At 48.9% G+C, this 18,275-nt stretch overlaps 1 protein-coding gene across 2 annotated transcripts in view; it reads left to right on the top strand.

Moving 5' to 3' along the window:
• TNR (tenascin R) overlaps positions 1 to 17,098 on the top strand; it is a 28,599-nt gene extending 11,501 nt beyond the window's left edge. The window contains exons 7-21 of one of the 2 annotated variants that reach the window (XM_010168947.1): positions 995 to 1,180; positions 4,254 to 4,343; positions 4,456 to 4,719; positions 5,350 to 5,616; positions 5,726 to 5,845; positions 6,359 to 6,502; positions 7,137 to 7,256; positions 7,731 to 7,868; positions 8,467 to 8,597; positions 9,586 to 9,718; positions 12,553 to 12,704; positions 13,661 to 13,757; positions 14,579 to 14,740; positions 16,337 to 16,500; positions 16,941 to 17,098. In XM_010168947.1, the coding sequence (XP_010167249.1) occupies positions 995 to 1,180; positions 4,254 to 4,343; positions 4,456 to 4,719; positions 5,350 to 5,616; positions 5,726 to 5,845; positions 6,359 to 6,502; positions 7,137 to 7,256; positions 7,731 to 7,868; positions 8,467 to 8,597; positions 9,586 to 9,718; positions 12,553 to 12,704; positions 13,661 to 13,757; positions 14,579 to 14,740; positions 16,337 to 16,500; positions 16,941 to 17,060 (2,288 nt within the window). In that variant the 3' untranslated portion in view covers positions 17,061 to 17,098. Of the gene's footprint in view, positions 1 to 994; positions 1,181 to 4,253; positions 4,344 to 4,455; positions 4,720 to 5,349; positions 5,617 to 5,725; positions 5,846 to 6,358; positions 6,503 to 7,136; positions 7,257 to 7,724; positions 7,869 to 8,466; positions 8,598 to 9,585; positions 9,719 to 12,552; positions 12,705 to 13,660; positions 13,758 to 14,578; positions 14,741 to 16,336; positions 16,501 to 16,940 lie in introns of both variants that reach the window. The other variant, XM_010168939.1, reaches the window with a different exon arrangement.
• Positions 17,099 to 18,275: the final 1,177 nt, after the last annotated feature.

Genomic DNA, 18,275 nt, shown 5'->3' with positions numbered 1-18,275 from the left:
GCTCTTCTCCCATTCCGCGTTGAGAGCCAAGGCAGATGCATTGCCTGAGGAAACGACAGTCAAGCAGCTGAAAGCAGCCCAGTCAAAAACGTGGTTATCTTATTTTATGTCTTCTATGAATAGCCTAACTGGTCGGTAAAACTTTAATTAATGTTAAGCCTGCAGATAGCTAACAGCTTTAATTTACCGTGCCATAAAGGAGGGGGGGTAGAGCGTGTATGTCAGTGCTGGTTTATGGTATATAAATTACTTGTCATGTACATTACTGGTAGATAGCAGGCTCCAGTGACAATAACTGCGGGGTGTAACTGTGTGTGTATATATCTCCATAGATAGATTATTTCGGATGAGATGTTTACCACAACTGATTTGCTGCGTTGGCCTTCCTTGCTTTTTATTTCTAAAAAGCAATATAAAAAAAAACTGCCCCTTAAACCCAGATCTGTCAAGGAGCAGTAATTAACCCTGCTCAGCACCAACCCATTGCTCACAGGAGAGATTTATCATGCAAATTAGAGCAGATTTGGGGTACAGCCTCAGCAGCACTAATAAACAAACCCTTTGGGCAATGTCTGAGTGTGAATGAGCCTGTAAAGATGCGCCAGGTCTTCTAAGAACAGCTCAAGTCAACTCGTGACTGCTGCAGAGCCCTTTTTCTCTTAAGCGTGCTGCCTCAGTTTCCCTCACTCTAATATAGGGGAGAAAATGATTTTCTTTTACAAATAACATACAATTAGCTCCCAAAGCGACTTACTGAGGGATGCTGTGAATGTCCCAACACTTGCGTTGGTCTCATGGGTGGCATCACCAGGTCTGGGCTGAGCAGGAGGTAAGAGCAGATGCCTCAGCCCTCACCATACGGACATGCCCTGGGGAGGAGGTACCACACATGGGTCCCATGTACCCCTCTGCTGCTGTTTAGCCATGCCAAGTCTACAGGGTGCACCCCCAGTGCTGTTGGTGAAATGGTGCCTTTCTCCCTTTTGTCGTGCAGAGATCGATGCCCCAAAGAACCTGCGGGTGGGCTCGCGGACACCCGCCAGCCTCGAGCTCACCTGGGACAACAGCGAGGCTGAGGCCCACAGCTACAGGGTGGTCTACAGCACCCTGGCTGGGGAGCACTACCATGAAATCCTGGTGCCACGTGACACTGGTCCCACCACCCGGGCCACCCTCGCAGGTACGCGTGCACCCACCTGCCCTTCCTCCCTCTCCTCCTCCTCCTCCTCACAAGCAGATAGGACAATGGAGAGCCCAAACCAGCACCAATGCTCAGTTGCCCCTATGTTGGCACATATTGGAGACTGTTTTGGAGTTTACTAGTTACCACAGAGGTGTTCCTTGGGATGTTCTTATTCCCTTCTGTGGATCTGGATTTGGTTGCTGCTTGTCCATAAGCATCTCCAAGCAATGCATCTCTAAGTGACGCACCTTCAAGTGACACATCTTCCTGCCATGCAACTCCAGCAAGGGTCTGTCCAGGTCCCAAATAGAGCTGGCAAGGAACCAAGTGAGAAATGGGGAGAGGAAGCCTTTTTAGGCTGATCTAGAGGAAAATATTATTTCACATTCCTTTTTTTCCTTGCTGGGAAAGAGCCGCAGGTGCCAATGCCCTGTAGGCAGTGATGGGCTTCCAGGCTGCCCAAGTTTGTTGCCATTTTCCAATTCAGGCACAAAGCAGACCCAAGACCAGGGATACTATTTTTGAGCAAGTCCTTCAAGCAGTACATTGTTCAGTCCAGCGCAAGGGGTCCCACCAGGGTTCTGCAAACACCATCCACCTCCCAGTGCCAGCCAAACCCCAAACACCTTTTGCAGCGACACAGCAAAGCACTGTGTAAGATCTGATATCCTTTTTTTTGTGAGCACAACTGCTTTCCTGCTGGATTTGCAGCTCAAGTGGTGTTTTCTTGAGCCAAGATTTACTTACACACATACAAAAAAGATCACTTATTCAGCTTGAAGCTCTTCAGAATGGCAAGACACCAGGTTCTTCCACATTGACTCTTCATCCTCCTGGGACCTTTTCCAGCCCAAATAAGACTCAGACATCTCTGATGTATGGATCTATAGGAATAAGATTGGTGAGAAAGTGGAATGCAAAGTTACAGGCATAGTAGCACGGAGTCACGAGAAAGGCTGGAGGGCAGAAAAGCAATTAGAGCAGTTAACCTGAAAAATGTGGTGTGCGGAAAAAAGAAACGTTAGGGGTAGTTTCTGCTGCGTTCGTGATGAGGACGTACATGGAGAAGTTGGATGAGATGGAGAGGGACAGCGAGGGGAGGTTTAAATTGGATATGAGGAAAAACTTCTTCACCAAAAGGGTACTCAATCATGGAACAGGCTGCCCAGGGAGGTGGTGGAGTCACCTTCCCTGGCTGGATTTAAAAGATGGATAGACGCGGTGCTTAGGCACATGGGTTAGAGGTGGAATTGGCAGTGTTGAGTTTATGGTTGGACTTGGTGATCTTAAAGGTCTTTTCCAACCATTATGGTTCTATGAGGGATAGGAGACCCAGTGCTGGTCACCTGCTAGCTTTCCTCTAGGACATTTCCTGCCTTTCTAGGTGAGAAGGAGCATTAAAAATGGGCCAAATCCCCTTCGAGAGGGCAGAGGGGAAATACTACCCATGACCCAAACTGTGATGACACCCAGAGCCCAAGCTTGCATCAGGGGAAGAGACAGCATCAAGATTCACTTTTATCTCAATAAAAGGAAAAAAAAAATAAAGCTGTCAAGTGCTGCACAAGTGTTGCCTGACTGCTCCCAGACTCAGGCAGGGCTACAAGAAACCTCCTCGGAGTGAGCTCTAGAGATAGAGAAGCTTAAGTCAATAGCAGTGAGCGATTTTTATATAGTGCCTCCATCACCACCTCAGTGCATTGCTTCTAGCTCCCAGGGTACCATGTAATAAGCAAACAAATTTAAAAAAATAATACTTATAGTAGAAAATAACCCAAAAAACATTCTACTGGCAAAAAAAAACACCAAGATATCCATAGTGTAGATGGAACACAACCCTCTCCCACAGCTCCATTACACTCTGTCCAACAAGGTCCTGTTGCGTATGGTGCAAAGCCCATCAAGGTGGGTTTCCAGCCACCCAGAACCTGGTGGGATCCACAGTATAAATGCAATTGGTGATCCCTTCAGCTGCCTCCATCAGGAAAAGCAGTGAGAAGCAGCGCTGAGCAGAGCTTATCAAAGATCTAAGCTTAAAAACATGGCAAGCCTTGCCCTGCCCCATATGTCTCCCTTTAAAATCAGCATTTGCACTGGAATATCAGTAGTTTTGCTCCAGCCAAAAGAGTTGGGAGAGAAAAGGCATCATTGTATATCCTCCTGCTCATTTCTTCCTTCTCCTCTCCTTTTCTCCCAGACTTTTCTTCTCATTTCCAGGATACTTATTGGGTAGGGGTGAAGGGTGTCCATCTTCCCGCAGCATCAGACTGCACCATAGAGAGAAGAGAGCAGCAGGGGATGGGGTTTTCCCTTCCTCCAGGCCTCTTGGAGAAGGTTTTGGAGTCTTCAGGGGCTGCTGCCCCTGGACAAGGCAGGGTGAGGCGGGGTGGAAAGGTTTACGGCTTTTTCTAACCCCATGGGAAAGATCATGGAGCACAGGGAGGAGTGAATCCATCAGCAGCCACACAGAAGTGACAGGCAGAGGCAGGAGATGTGTCACAGAGATAAAACAGCCAACAGCGAGAGGTGCACGGGAAAGGAGCTGGATGAGCTCAAATCCCACGTCCCTTGAGAGAGGCAACACAAGATACATTGACCCCAAGGGGCGGCACCTGATTCAGCTCCCAGAAAGACTGTGTCTTTCCTAATTAATGTGCATTTCATTTACTCTGCATAATTTATTTCTCTTCAAGACACCAGCTCTGTGATAATATTTGACATTAAATCACTTTGGAAACAAATGTAGTGACTTTATCGTTCCCATCTCAGCTCACACACACACAATTTCTGTCTCGACGCCAGCAGTTACAGCAGATCTCAGCAACAACTTTTGTAAATTGCTTATTTCTGAGCTAGAAGAATCCAAATTCCCTGTCCAGAGGCATCTGTAGGGCTTTTTAGAAAAGCTCAGTGCTCCTCCAACACACGGAGGAACTGCTGAGCTGTAGGAGGGCTGCTCACCCCAGGGATGCTCAGGATGATGGCCCCTGTCCCCAACCATGGGGGGTGTTGGGGGTCACACCCCAAGGCTGCACTCACTCCCCTTCGTGTCCTTTGCACCCCCTGGCAGATCTAGTGCCGGGGACAGAGTATGGCATCGGGATTTCGGCCGTGATGGACAGCCAGCAGAGCGTACCAGCCACCATGAACGCCAGGACTGGTGAGTCTGGCCCCGTTCTGTGCTCCAAGCACAAGCAGCTCCTATGGCTCCGATGTCTCCATGGGACAGTCTGTGCATGGGGACAAGGGTCTGCACCAACTTTCTTCCACAGATCTTGACAGCCCCCAGGACCTCCTGGTGACAGCCTCCACGGAGACCTCCATCTCACTGGCCTGGACCAAAGCCAAAGGGCCCATCGACCACTACCGCGTCACCTTCATCCCTGCCTCAGGGATGGCCTCTGAAGTGACAGTGCCCCGGGACAAATCAGAGCTCACCCTCTCAGAGCTGGAGCCTGGGACAGAGTACACCATCTCCATCATTGCTGAGAGGGGACGCCAGCAGAGCCAGGAGGCCACCGTGGATGCCTACACAGGTTAGAGAAAGACAAGGTGGGATGGGGTCAAGGGCACCGACCATCACTCTATGCTAGCACCTCCACCAGCCTGCCACACCCCCAAAACTCCTGAGGCAGTGATGGGGATGAGAGCTGGGGGCAACCCATCCATGTGGGAGGAGCTCTGTGGACATCAGAAGAAGGATGGCCCCACCAGTGTGGGGATTCCATGCCCCTGGCCAGCAACACTGAGCACACTTGCTTGACTGGATGGTCTCATAAGGATAGGGGGAACAGCCAGCCCATGCTGTCCTTTGTGGTCAGGGTGGTCTGTGTGTCCATAAGAAGAAAAAAACAAGCCTTGAAGGACCTCACAAGCACCTCTGGGTGAAAAGCCTGCAGTCAAAAAGCCCAGAGAGCACATATCATCTGTAGTGGGACAGCCCTATGGATCTGGGATGGAGGGTGTTCACTGGCAGAGCTGAGAACAGCACCGTTTTTCCCTTCCCAGTTCTACCTCTCAATCCCATCATGGTTTCAGATCAATGGAGACCCCAGAGCTGTAACTTTGACACCTCTGTTGGGTATTTCCCATACAAGCACTGGGAACAACTCAGAGGCTGGGATCTGCAGACAGTTGGGGTTGCATCTCCCCTCTCCATCTTGCAGGGGTCCGGCCCATCACGCAACTCCACTTCTCCCAGCTGACATCCTCCAGTGTGAACATCACATGGAGTGATCCATCCCCACCAGCAGACCGCCTCATCCTCACCTACAACCCCCAGGATGAGGACGAGGCACAGCAGCTGACGCTCGATGGCACCCGTAGGCACGCCAGCCTGACGGGCTTGCAGCCGTCCACCGAGTACCTGGTGTCGCTGGTGGCCGTGCATGGTGCCATCAGCTCTGAGCCTGTCATGGGCTCCATCACGACAGGTACCGCAAGACCCCCCCTGCTAGGCATGAGATCCTGCCAGGAGGGCGGGTGGGGGGACGGGGAGCAGACCTGCCTCCCACAGTTTTGCTTTCTGCTCCGTCTCACCAGGGATGGATGCACCAAAAGATGTCAGGGTGGGCAACATCACCCAAGAGTCCATGACTATCTACTGGAGCCCTCCCATCGCTGCCTTTGACCACTATAGGATATCCTACCGCGCCGCAGAAGGTAATGGGTCAAACCACTCTTGCTCAAGCCCTGAGCTCGCAGCTGCCAACCCTCCCTCTATCTGTGGGTACAAGCAAGCCACCAGGTCATCCTCACTCCAGGCAGCATCCCAGTGCCCCAGGAAAAGCCACTGACAGCTGGGATGGACCAAGAAGCTGCAGGGATGGGGGTTGGGGTATCTGGGATGGGAAGGGACTACTGCAGCCGAGGTTCATCTGGGCAGAGGGGCACAAGGAGTGAGCCCCCACATTATGCCCCCCAGGGGATGTCTAAGTCAAAGCCCAATCCTGAAATCTCACCTCCCTCACCTGCTTTCCCCAGCTCATGTCATTTGGCCCCATATTTACCTACGATGCTGAAAAGGTCAAGCCAGCAGGTGTGCACCTGCACCCAGTTACCCCCAGTATCAGCCCTGGAGAGGGTTTGTGGCATTGCCTTCCCTTCCCAAGCACCTTCTGTACCCCAAGGATGGGGCCAGCTGTGATTCCAAAGCTTTTAACTCTGTCCCTTCAGGGAGGACAGACAGCACCACCATTGCCAGTGATGCCACCGAGTACACCCTCCATCATCTGCAGCCTGCCACCAAGTACGAGATTGGGGTGAAGAGCATGAGGGGCCGGGAGGAGAGCGAGGTGTCCTCCATCACCGTGCACACAGGTGGGCAGGAGCTCCTGGTGGGCAGGTAGCAATCAAACAGTGCCAGGTCAAGCCCAGGCATGGCCAGCAGCCCTTGCTTGCATGAGAAATCAGGCAACTGAGAGCAAGCTGGACCTCAGGCCAGGCTAATGGAAGCTCGAGATGATAAGCAAGGCTCATGAGGGCCCAGTGTGGACTTCTGAAGTATGTCTAAGCAAAGCTTTTCCCAAATATGCATGGGTAGTCATGGGGGGAGTGATAAACCTGTGTAGCAGGCACAGGGAAGCCAGAGATAGGAGGCTGGGCAACCATGACAACCTCTCCTAAAGGGAGTACAGACTTCCAGAAATAATCCCTGGGGAAGCCCTGACACAAACAGCATCTGCTGCAAGAATAAAACCCTCTGCTAACCCCAGAATCCTCAAAACCTAAAAGAAACCCTTAACATCCCAGGCTGTGCATCAGGAAAACAGTGGAAGAGCAGCCCAGGTACCAAAGTAGCACAGGCATCTTGGCTCTCCAGCTAGGGCAGCAAGAATTCTTCTGCAGGCACATGTGCGTGGGCAGACCATGAGTGATGGCTCACAAGAAGCCCTTCCAGTTCATAACCTAGTCTCTTAATGGTTCTGACTCTCTGAATCTGCCCCCCACGCAGCCATGGATGCCCCCTTGGGGGTCACAGCCAGCAACATCACCCCCACTGAGGCACTGCTGCAGTGGAACCCGCCGCTGACAGAGGTGGAGAGCTATGTCCTCATCCTCTCCCACCACACAGGTACGTCAAGACTCTGCTCCCCTCTTCCATGAGCTTTGCTGGGGCTCTGTTTCAGCTCACCTTCATCTCCCCCCATCCCAAAGCCTGGGGCTCAGCAGCTACCCTCCATGGAGGGAGTGGGGAAGGAGCCCTTGCTTTGGGAGGGGACTGGGATCCCCCAACTTTGCTAACTGGCCCACTAGCTGCAGCCCAGGGGCAAGCAAGTGCCCATCCCACAGAAACAGGGTGTGTGGCAAACTCAATGAAACCCACTACTGAAGGGAAAGAAAGTATCAACGCAAATGTAGGGATTGTGGGAAAAATAAGACCGTCCTTCAGACAAAGCACCACCACTACAGCTCAGCTGCTGCACAGTAGCTCACGGTGTTTCAGAGATATAAGTGCTTTTGCTCATGAGGTCATACACATAGACACATTTTGGAGAACAACCTTGAACATCTACTCTAACTCATCTCTTTTGGCTTACAGTTGCAGGAAAAACAATACTTGTGGATGGAGTCAACCAGGAGTATCAGCTGACCAACCTCCTGCCCAGTACCACCTACACAGTCTCTATGTACGCCACCAACGGACCTGTCACCAGCCAGACCATCAGCACCAACTTCACAACTCGTAAGTACAATAATCACCTTCCCCACTGCTTGTTACATGCCCTCAGCCACACATCCACCCCAGCAAAAGCAGCCAGCAAGGCTGAGCTAAAGCTCTTGTCACATACACGGGTGTAGAAGTAGCCACGTGCCAAAAGGACACCCAAATACCAGTACTGGGCAGAACTTTAATCACAACAAGCATCAACCATAATTTTCACTCTTTCACTCTCCATCCACCCCTTTCTTTGATTTCACCTGGATGTGGTTTCCCGAGAAGACCCTTTTGACCAGGTCTTTTTCTTGCCCAAGGCTATAGGTCCAGAAGAGCACTACAAGACATTTTGTTTACAGGAAGATTAACAGGCCCCATAGCACATAAATTTCAGAGCCATTACACTTCAGAGAGCATGCAGGTAGGGGAGGACTTTTAGAGGGTTTGCAGAGCTCTGTCCAAGGCTGAGGATGGGTGATGAGGTCTGGAGACGAGGGCAAGGATGGACTTTGGGCTGTAGCTCAGGGTTTCAAGGTTGAATCCCAGTGCACTAAGTTGGTAAGTGGGACTGGGGCGGTTGTGTGAGAGAACTTGCACTTCCCTGTATCCTTCTCCACCCTCACAGTTTTGGATCCTCCAACAAATTTGACCGCCAGCGAAGTCACTCGACGGAGCGCCCTGCTCTCCTGGGTGCCTCCCATGGGAGACATTGAGAACTATGTGATGACCTACAGATCAACTGATGGCAGCCGGAAGGTGAGTGAGTCCTCACAAAGAAAGAGCCTCATTAAGTCGAGGAATAACATGACCGTGGAGAAGTGAGCAGGAGAAACCTAACAAAGCAAAAGAGCGATGCTCACTAGGTCAGGGAGAGACCAGAAGGGCAGATGCTACTACCTGCAGAAGCAATACTTTAGATAAACAATTGGAAAAGATTGCCTAGGGCAAAATCTCCTGCAGGTCTGGGCACAGAGGGCATGCCTGGAAATTTTGGAAGTCCGGGGGAATTCACAACTTGTGAAACACGAGCAAGCTGAGGCAGGAGAAAATTATCCCATGAACAGAGTTGCTAAAAATGCAATGCATCTCTTGCAAAAAGGAAGATAAGTACTGACAGCTAATTAAACCTGCAATACAATATATTTGATTATTTAATGAGTGTGTCCATATCTGCCCGTCTGGAAGAGCTGAAACAAATGCTATCAGAAATACATCACAGCATATAAGTCTCCTTTCCTTTGCCGGTGTGACTGGCTCACAGTGGCCAAAGGACAATAGCTTTGCAGAAGGGGTTGGATATAATGCCATGTAGCATTGGCTGACGACCAAAAAAATAAACGTGACGGGAATTGACAGAGGTAAAACTGTCTGATAACCAGGTTTGGTCAGCTCTACTCCTTGTGATGCTTGGGCAATCAGTCACGCCCTGTATTGAGGGCATGCAGATCCCAACAGAGCTGGTAAATAGAGCACACAGACTGCAAACATGCAAATATTTAGATGTCCCACATCCAAAGCAGCTAGCTTTCCCTGACCTGACCCATCCCAAAAGGTTGAATACATTCCTTGACCTCACGCTGACTTAGGCCAGGGGTGTAAGCAGTCATGCAACACTCCTTGGGTGGGCACCAAGGGCTGCAGTAGTTTGTGGCTTCCCTTCCCTCCTCACTTGCTCTTTAGGCTGCCCATCGCTTTTCTCATCTGTTGCTCTTGGTGTCTACCTCCTTCTGGGACCCATGTACAGGAGCTGATTGTGGATGCTGAGGACACGTGGATCCGTCTGGAGGGGCTTTCTGAGACCACAGAGTACACCGTGCGCCTGCAAGCTGCCCAAAATGCCATGCGGAGCGGCTTCATCTCCACCACCTTCACCACAGGTGAGGACTCGCACTGCAACTGCTCAGCTAGGCAGGGCTCAGCCCACACACTGTGCTGGTAGACATGGACCACTTTTATAGGCTTTCTCTGCTTGGGTAGCATCTCACCGTGATCCACAGAGAGGTACATTCATTGCATGATCCACAGCATTGCTTTGCTACGAAAAGTTAATGGCTAAATAATCTGTAATACAAACACAAGTCCTAGCCCAGGTCATCAGGATTTGACCTTCAGACCAGGAACCATCTGCCAGGCCCTTTGCCTTGCCCTTGCCCCTCCTCAAATGCACAAATAGAGAAAAAAAAAACCCACAAAAGTTAACAACACATATTAAGAAGTATGTTCTTGGAGTGGGTGGGGAGAGACCCATGGTCTCTCTATGCTGTCATGGTCCAATCATTCAACAAGCATCAAAGAGATGCATGTCCACTACCTTCAGTGGAGTCTAAGACAGCAGAGCCACCATACCCACAGGACTGTGGTCCTACTGATTTTATCTAATTGCATTATACCTTCCCCTCTATTCTAGAGGTCACGATCCCCTAAGGTAACAGGAATGGTTTCCTTTCCAAACCAAACAATGGGCATCCACAGGCACCCGCAACACTCCCAGACAGAGTGTTTATGCTTGCAAGAATGAAGTTTGCATGAAAATGTCACTGTTGCCCCCACCCTTTGCAACCATTCACATTAGAAACCATCCAAAGCATATTGTACCTCACTCTTTTTGAAAAGCCATGCTAGGGAAACCGAGTGCATGTTGCTCAGGGATGAATCCAATTACATTTCTCCTGGGCTTCAAAAGCACTAAGAAGCCTGAAGATGACAGCCACCAAAATTCCTCTCATCTGCACTGCCAGTTCAATTAGGAGAGTTTTCTTCGAATCTGCTGTGGATACACTTCCCTCTTACGGTTACACTTTGCATTCACCTGCTCTTAAGAGATAATAGAAACTATTTACGTCAAAAAAAAAGGAAAGGCTCATCTCTAATGCATCTACGGATCAGGCTTTCTTGTTATTCTTGCCTCTTATGTGGGCAAATAAAGCCAGTGCAATTCAGGCAAGTGATGGAAAAATACATGTCATCTTTGTGGCTGTTTGGGAGTCAGGGAAAAACTGCACGGGGCTGGCTTCTCCATGGGATAAAGCAGCAGAAACCCACTCACATAGGCATGGAGAGCACTGTTTCCATCAAACACAAATGTCAGACCTCAACAGTGTTAGAGAGACCATTGCCAGCTGATGCAGCATCTGAACACAAGTTTAATTGGCTTTTAAGATGAAGATAGGCATCAGGAAGAAACCATCTTCTCCCCACTTACTTACCTTACATAATAATGAGAGAGAAGCACCCAAGAACAAATATCGAGGCAACGCAATCCATGGGCAAGAATCCCTCAGCAAAGAATTGGGGTCTAGGATTCAATTCACTCCGGCAGCGTATCGGGCCACTTTGCAGAGAACAAAGGCTTGTCTTTAAGGAGATAAAAAAAATAATAGAAAAAATAAACCAGGCTTAATTTAAGTTGTTTTGCTTCCTTCTGTTCACAGTACACATCCCGAGGTTCTTCCATTCCCTCTGACATATTAATAGCTCGGCTTCTTTGTTTCATGTTTGCATAATGTTCTTGGGGAATTGTACACAGATGGGACAAAAGGAAGAAACAGATACAGTATTTATAATTTATAGTGATTTGAAATGTCTTTCAAGGTCTCCTCGGCTCTTAAAGATATGAATATAAATTAAGAAACAAGTAATCTCCGCAGAGCTCAGGGGAGCCTAAGTGGTTGTCTTTGAAGCAGTTTTCATTGTTGGATACTATAAAATGTGAACACTGTCTCACCAGACCTTGTGTCACAGAGATGGGAAAAAATTTGGGATCTTCAACATTCAGATAAATTGATGGCTTCTGAGTCTTCAGGACACAAGGCTGGAAGGAATACAGCCAAATGGGAAATTAGAGACCAGGGTCTGTACCCTGGTCCTGCTGCCTATCATGCAGTCATGATGGATGCACGCAGCACATCCTTCACATCTTCTCAATGCATAACTGAAACACCCTCGAAAGCCACATCCACATTGCCAGCTCTGCACTGATTTACTCCATCATCCATAAGCACCAACAGCAAAGAAAAAAAGATGTATTTCCCCCTTTTGCATTAAATAAGAAAAAAATTAATAACAACACAGAGCTGAGATCCTAATACTGCTGAGATCTTGTAGTTAAGACTCTCTCAAACTCTGACCCCTAAATGAGACATTTCTTCATTAGAGGGCACCTGAAGCGTGGCCACATGGCCCATGCTGCCCATCTCTATCATCTCGCACAGCCTAATTCCTGCTCAGTTGGCAAGTGACAATCAACTCAGTGTAAGTCCTCCATCATTTCCAAGGGCATTGATCAGGAGAATCTCCCTGGAATCAGTAAAGTCATAAAACTTGTTTTGGAGCCAGCAATCCTGAGAGGAGAACAGGTTTTGGTATTTTCACAGCTATCTAAATATGCCAGTGACAGCTTAAACCCCAGGGTTTCAGACATGGTGAAGAAAGATGGTCCAAGAATTGACATCCCTCATCATTCATAGTGATGTTACCATGCACTTTTCCAATATAGGACACATGGGAGATTAATTACTATATGCATATTTTTTTTCTTTTTCCCCATTAAATCCTCTGATGTTGTTGGCAGATGTATAGCCTCACTGCCTTTCAGAACAATATGGGATGCAGAAGCCAAGTTAGATCCTTCCTGGATTGCAACCATCAGGGCCCAAAGCATGTAGAAAGTGTGCCCCCCCTGCCTAAATTTTGCTTTTTTTAAATTTCACAGGTGGCCGTGTCTTTGCTAACCCTCAGGACTGTGCCCAGCACCTGATGAACGGAGACACGTTGAGTGGTGTCTACACCATCTCCATCAACGGGGACCTAAGCCAGCGAGTGCAGGTCTACTGTGACATGACCACAGATGGAGGTGGCTGGATTGTGAGTAGGCATACAGTTGTCCTACACATTGTCCCTGTCCCAAAGTAACTGAGTCCCATCCTTCCAGCAGAGCCAAGCACCAAGCTGCGCGGGAACGACAGCAGGTTTAATATCACACGCTTCATTTCCCACACCAGAGGGAATGGTCCAAGCTCCAGTAATAATAGTTACACTCGGAGAAATGCCCTTTGATTTATTTGACATATTTGCAGTGCTTCTGGAGAGCAAAATCTGAGAGTGAAGCAGATTTATTGTTCTAGAAATTAAATTAATGGCCGATAGCTTTCATGGGGAATGATTCACAGTGCCTGCAGTGGGAGGGTGTCGGGCACCACCCTGATTGAGTCTGCATAGGAGCACTTTAGAGAAAAATGCCTGTTTGGCTTTTGAATTGCACAAACACTACTTGTCTTGATGTAGATGGACTGACAGCTTAAGTAAATAATGCTCTGGTGCTTTGCTTTTATTTGCGTCAAATGCTTACTTACACACACTACACAAAACTCTGCTAGATGTATAGTTGAAATTAAAAAAAAAAATAAAATAAATAGTTCCTCAAATGGTGATTTCTAGCACTGGTGTTATTTTAGCTAGGAAATTTCCCTCCATCTCACTCTGCCTCAGAGCTTCCCCTTGGATACCACAGAAAGAGCCAGCCAAAAGCAAAATCACATGCTAGAAAACCAGAGGAACCACACATCCAGCAGAGCAGAGAGCTTGAAGACGGATTCCTTCCTACTACAACATTGACTTGCCTTGGACATCATCTAACTTCTCTTCAGTTTCTCCATCTGCACAGGAATTAATTGCATGGCTGCAATTAACACCAACTAGATGGGCATTGCAACTTTCTCCCCTGAAGGGCGCAATGGAAAGACAAAGTACTGTCTTTATTTTGTGGCGAGGCCATCCTTCTGCTTCACACTGATTTTCCCCTTGATCTTCCCTGACCACAGGTCTTCCAGAGGCGGCAGAATGGGCTGACTGATTTCTTCCGGAAATGGGTAGATTACCGGATTGGCTTTGGAAACTTGGAGGATGAGTTTTGGCTGGGTAAGACCTTAACCAGTTTTCTTTCATCAGCACCTCAAAATCAGGCTCCCCATACACTGTGCTTCTCTCCTGGGCCAGCTGTTGGCTCCATGCCTTTCACCCCACTCCTCTATGCTCTCCCTTGGACAGTTTCCCTTCTGTTGTTCATACCCTGCCCTGCACGTTAGAAAGTCACTCATGGGCACAACACATAAAAGCACATTGTGAAGGCCAGTAGCTCCATAATTTTCTCCTCTTAGGAGAGAAGGTCCATGGAGACCCTCAGCATACCCCCATCATCCTCCTTTGGATGAGTACAAGTTGCATCAATGGCATCTGCAGCTCATGGACATCACCTGGCCTTGGCCAGCAAGCCAGTTGCCCAAAGTAATGAAAGCAGTGAGCAAGAGACCCAGCACAGGTCTGAAATAAGAGCATCCTCCCCCAAAACCTGAACATGAGCCAAGGCCAACCCTGAAGTGTAAATAAGCTCTGGCTTATGCAGGAGCTTAACAGCTCAGAAGACGGGTGTGCAACACAGGAAGCACCAGGTCTCCACAGCTGAATGTCACCAGCTTCAGCAGCACACAGAAAACTGAACCTGGGGCTTGAACCCACCCCACATAGCCGTGGGGGAGTGAAGCCTGAGTGGGCACAGAGAGCTCAGACCCCACTAGTGCCAGCAGAGACAAAGACTTAACCAGAAGTGCTGGTACTCTCTGGTTCCTCTCCTCGCTCTCATTTCCCACAGGCTTTTTATTTGCCTAGAGCTTTTTTTGTTTGTTCAAGGAGCGGATGCAGGCACTGGGTCTCACGGGGTATCTCACTGCTTGTCTCACCAGGTTTGGACAACATCCACAAGATCACATCCCAGGGTCGCTACGAGTTGCGAATAGACATGAGGGACGGCCAGGAAGCGGCGTTCGCCTACTATGACAAGTTCTCCATCGGCGACTCCCGGAGCCTGTACAAGCTGCGGATCGGGGACTACAACGGCACTTCAGGTACAGCCTCAGTGCTAGTGAGTAGTAGGGAAATCCTGAGACTGGTGGGTCTGAAACTGTGAAGGAAATCCCAACACCAAAGCTTACTTGTCTGGAACAACAAAACACAGACCCGTTCTACCATCCTGCAGTCCATCGTGTAAACCAGGCTGATAACTCCCACTAAGGACAGAGGGAATTTTCCACTGGGGATAGATATTAAATATCAGAGGCACTGCTGTTCAAACAACCAGGTCAGTCATCAGAGGTGTCATCTCACTTGGCAATCACTGCAGCTCTCTATTGATGTCGTGCTGGAGGGTGTTTTATCGCCCTCCCATGGTAATGGAAAAAGCCAATATCCTCTACGTCATTTCCTCATGTAGAGGCCAAATTCTGGCCGGTTTTGCAAGGACACTGTCACACCTCCTTGCTCTGTTGATGCAGCAGCAGTAGGCTTTGCCTATCAGAAAACAGTGGATGATGGAGGGAGGGCACAGAGGTCTCTTCCCCAAGAAAGGGGAGAGGGCTACAGCTGCAGCCCCTCTAGCTGGGATAGGCATGCCCAGTGCAAGCTGTCATGATCCAGACAAAACTTCATCACCATGTACTTAGTGAGGAACCCCAACCATATCTAAGATGCCACAGTTTTCCTATGTTATGTGGTAGCTGCCATTGGAAGAGAAGAGACAGGGATCTTGGTTGCGTGCAACCACAGTACTTGCTCTGACCTTAATTCCCAGGGCACAAGGCACCCAACCTATTGCCAAAAATGCCAGTAACAGTGCTGTAGACATGGCTTCCTCCTCTTCCCCACGCAAGCTCTTCTTCCAGCCATCTGACCAAGGAGCTTCTGCTCCACCTTGATCAAAGAGAGCCAAGACTTGCCAGATGGTTCATCATCAAGAGGTTTTCTAGCAAGCCTTTCTTGGCACACAGCTAGCATGGGTCAACTTCATATTTTCTTAGGTACCACCAAGGAGCTCATTAAGAATGTCTCCTGTAAGTGCACCACTCAGTTTTAATAACAACCATATTTCACTTTGAATCTTCCTTCACCAAAAAGCAGCTCTCTTGTTCCTTAGTAAAGAAGGGGTATGAGGTAGGTGGTGTTGGTGCAATAAGACAACACACACCTTCCAAAAGGTCCTTCCCCTTATCCAAAGGGAGAAAAGTAGGACAAGCATCTCAGTTCAGGAGGTGGATGTTCGGCCTCCTCTGGGAGAAAAAGTTCCCTTTGGCTAAGAGGATGGAAGGAGGATGAGAGCATCCTAAAGTTATCTAGCAGAGTCAGGCTTCAGGAGATCAGGGCTACCCAGATCTAGGATTCAATTCATTTCTGAAACACTGAAATTCAGATCCAAAACCATACAGCATTTTATCTGCCAAACCCAAGCAGCCTCTAAGACTTGCTGCGGTCTGTGCTGACCCCAAACCAACAGCAGAGGACCTCAGATTAGCCAATTGTAAACAATTCCAGTTAACATTATTCCCAGACTTCCAACTGCTTGAGCTGTTGACCAACCAGCTACCACACATACCAGAACATACTAATTTCCTTGTGAAAAAAACAGATGACTCAGGCTCCGTCACCCCTAACAACACCTCTCTCCACAGGGGATTCCCTCACCTATCACCAGGGCCGCCCCTTCTCCACCAAGGACAGGGACAACGACGTCGCTGTGACCAACTGCGCCATGTCCTACAAAGGGGCCTGGTGGTATAAGAACTGCCACCGCACCAACCTCAATGGCAAGTACGGAGAGTCCCGGCACAGTCAGGTAAGGGCAGAGCGGGGCTGAAAACCTTTTCAGCATTTCTTCCAGCAGCATGACTAAGCATGACAGCAAGCCCAAGCTAGGGCTAGGGCTGTGTGGTCTGTGCACCAGGGTCAGGAGCATCACTGGGGTGGCCCAACACAAGCTGGAGCAAAAAGAACCACCTTCAAGCCATTTACTCCTGTTCTTTGTGCCTCATGCTGGCTACCATGGTCATTTACCATGGCACCTTGTTAAGTTGTATTTAGAAGAATACACACATATGTACTTGAGCAGTGGGACAAACCCATCAAGCCAGAGCAGCAGAAAAGCATCTTGCTCTCACTGTAACAGGGCCTTTCTTCTGGCTTCTCTATGGTGGTCAACCTTGATTCCTTCCTCTCCCACTCTAGTTTCTTGTTAAGGTCTTTCTTTACCTTTTACCTTTCTCTCCCTCCTGCCAGGGGATTAACTGGTACCATTGGAAAGGCCACGAGTTCTCCATCCCCTTTGTGGAAATGAAGATGCGACCTTACAACCACCGTAACACCTCTGGGAGGAAGCGACGGTCCCTAAGGCTCTGAGCCAGCTGAACTCCCTCCCATCTCCCACCACCTGACCTTTTCTGTCATTTGTTTGTATTTTATAACATGAAAAGGGAAAAAAAAAATTACTACTCGTCTGAGATAGCCCTTCACAAGTGCTAGAGGGAACCACGGCACAAGCAAAGGTCATGGGAAAGAAAGACCTCATTGCTTTGCAACTGTCCCAGAGAAATACCAAATTTCCAGTCTCCCTATCCCAATACTCTGGCCATTAACACAAGAAGAAAGAGAGAGAAAGAGACAGATTTTTAATATTTTTTTAAAAGACTTAGAAAACCCCAGCAAACCCTGTTAGAAACATCTGTCATGGGGCTCATGGCAGAAACCTTCCCCATAGGGATATTGGTGTGGCCATTTCCACTCCAGTCATGGCCAGGGACGCCCATCCCCACCCTGCCTCCTTGTCCCCTCGTGGCAGGGAGGTCCCAAGCTTCATGCCATCCTGTAGACACCAACTCTTCCAGCAGGTAGAGGCCCATCTCTCCTTCTGGCTTGGTCATCCTTCCCCTACACACAAGCACTGTACACATGGAGACAAAGCGAGGATGAGCAAACACAAAGCTCATCTCATCTGCAGTTTTCACAGATCACCCCAGGAGAGCGTAGCAAATACCTGCATATGTAGGCAAACTCTACTCACATGTTGGCCCTACCACAGCCAAAGTCACTCTAATGTACCTGGGGTGCAGGGGAATAAGAGCTGCTCCACCAACCCCAACCTGCATCATCCAATTCTCTGAGCTGAACTCGTCCCACTTCAGGTGCACAACTTCTGCATGGGTTATGCTGAGCCTGATGAAGGAAGGAATCAGATGATTTGGGAGAAAAATCACTACTTGCAGTCTTCAAGTCCAGGGCCCTTTTCTTCTGCTATTTCTACATGCCACCATGCTGTCTCTTGCTGAGGTCGTTGGTCCAAAGCCAAAGAGTCTCAGGAAAGGACCAGCAATTAAAAGAGCTATCACACAACCACAGCCCAGGCTGAAGCTGGCAGCTGGCACAGCCCAGGTGCTCTTGTTCAGAGACCTCCATGCACTTGGAGAAGGATGACGACAGCTGAGACAAGTGCAAGCTGAGAAATGCTTCTTCCCTTCCTTCTTACACACCATCCCTCTTCACCACCATCACAAGAGCAACACAGATCTTAGTGCCTTGGTATTACTATCTCTCTAACAAGAAATCAACATTGTTTCC

This window comes from Antrostomus carolinensis, unplaced genomic scaffold, assembly GCF_000700745.2.
Source record: "Antrostomus carolinensis isolate BGI_N321 unplaced genomic scaffold, ASM70074v2 scaffold10510, whole genome shotgun sequence".
Lineage (NCBI taxonomy): Eukaryota > Metazoa > Chordata > Aves > Caprimulgiformes > Caprimulgidae > Antrostomus > Antrostomus carolinensis.
This window is presented reverse-complemented; position numbering and strand designations above follow the sequence as displayed.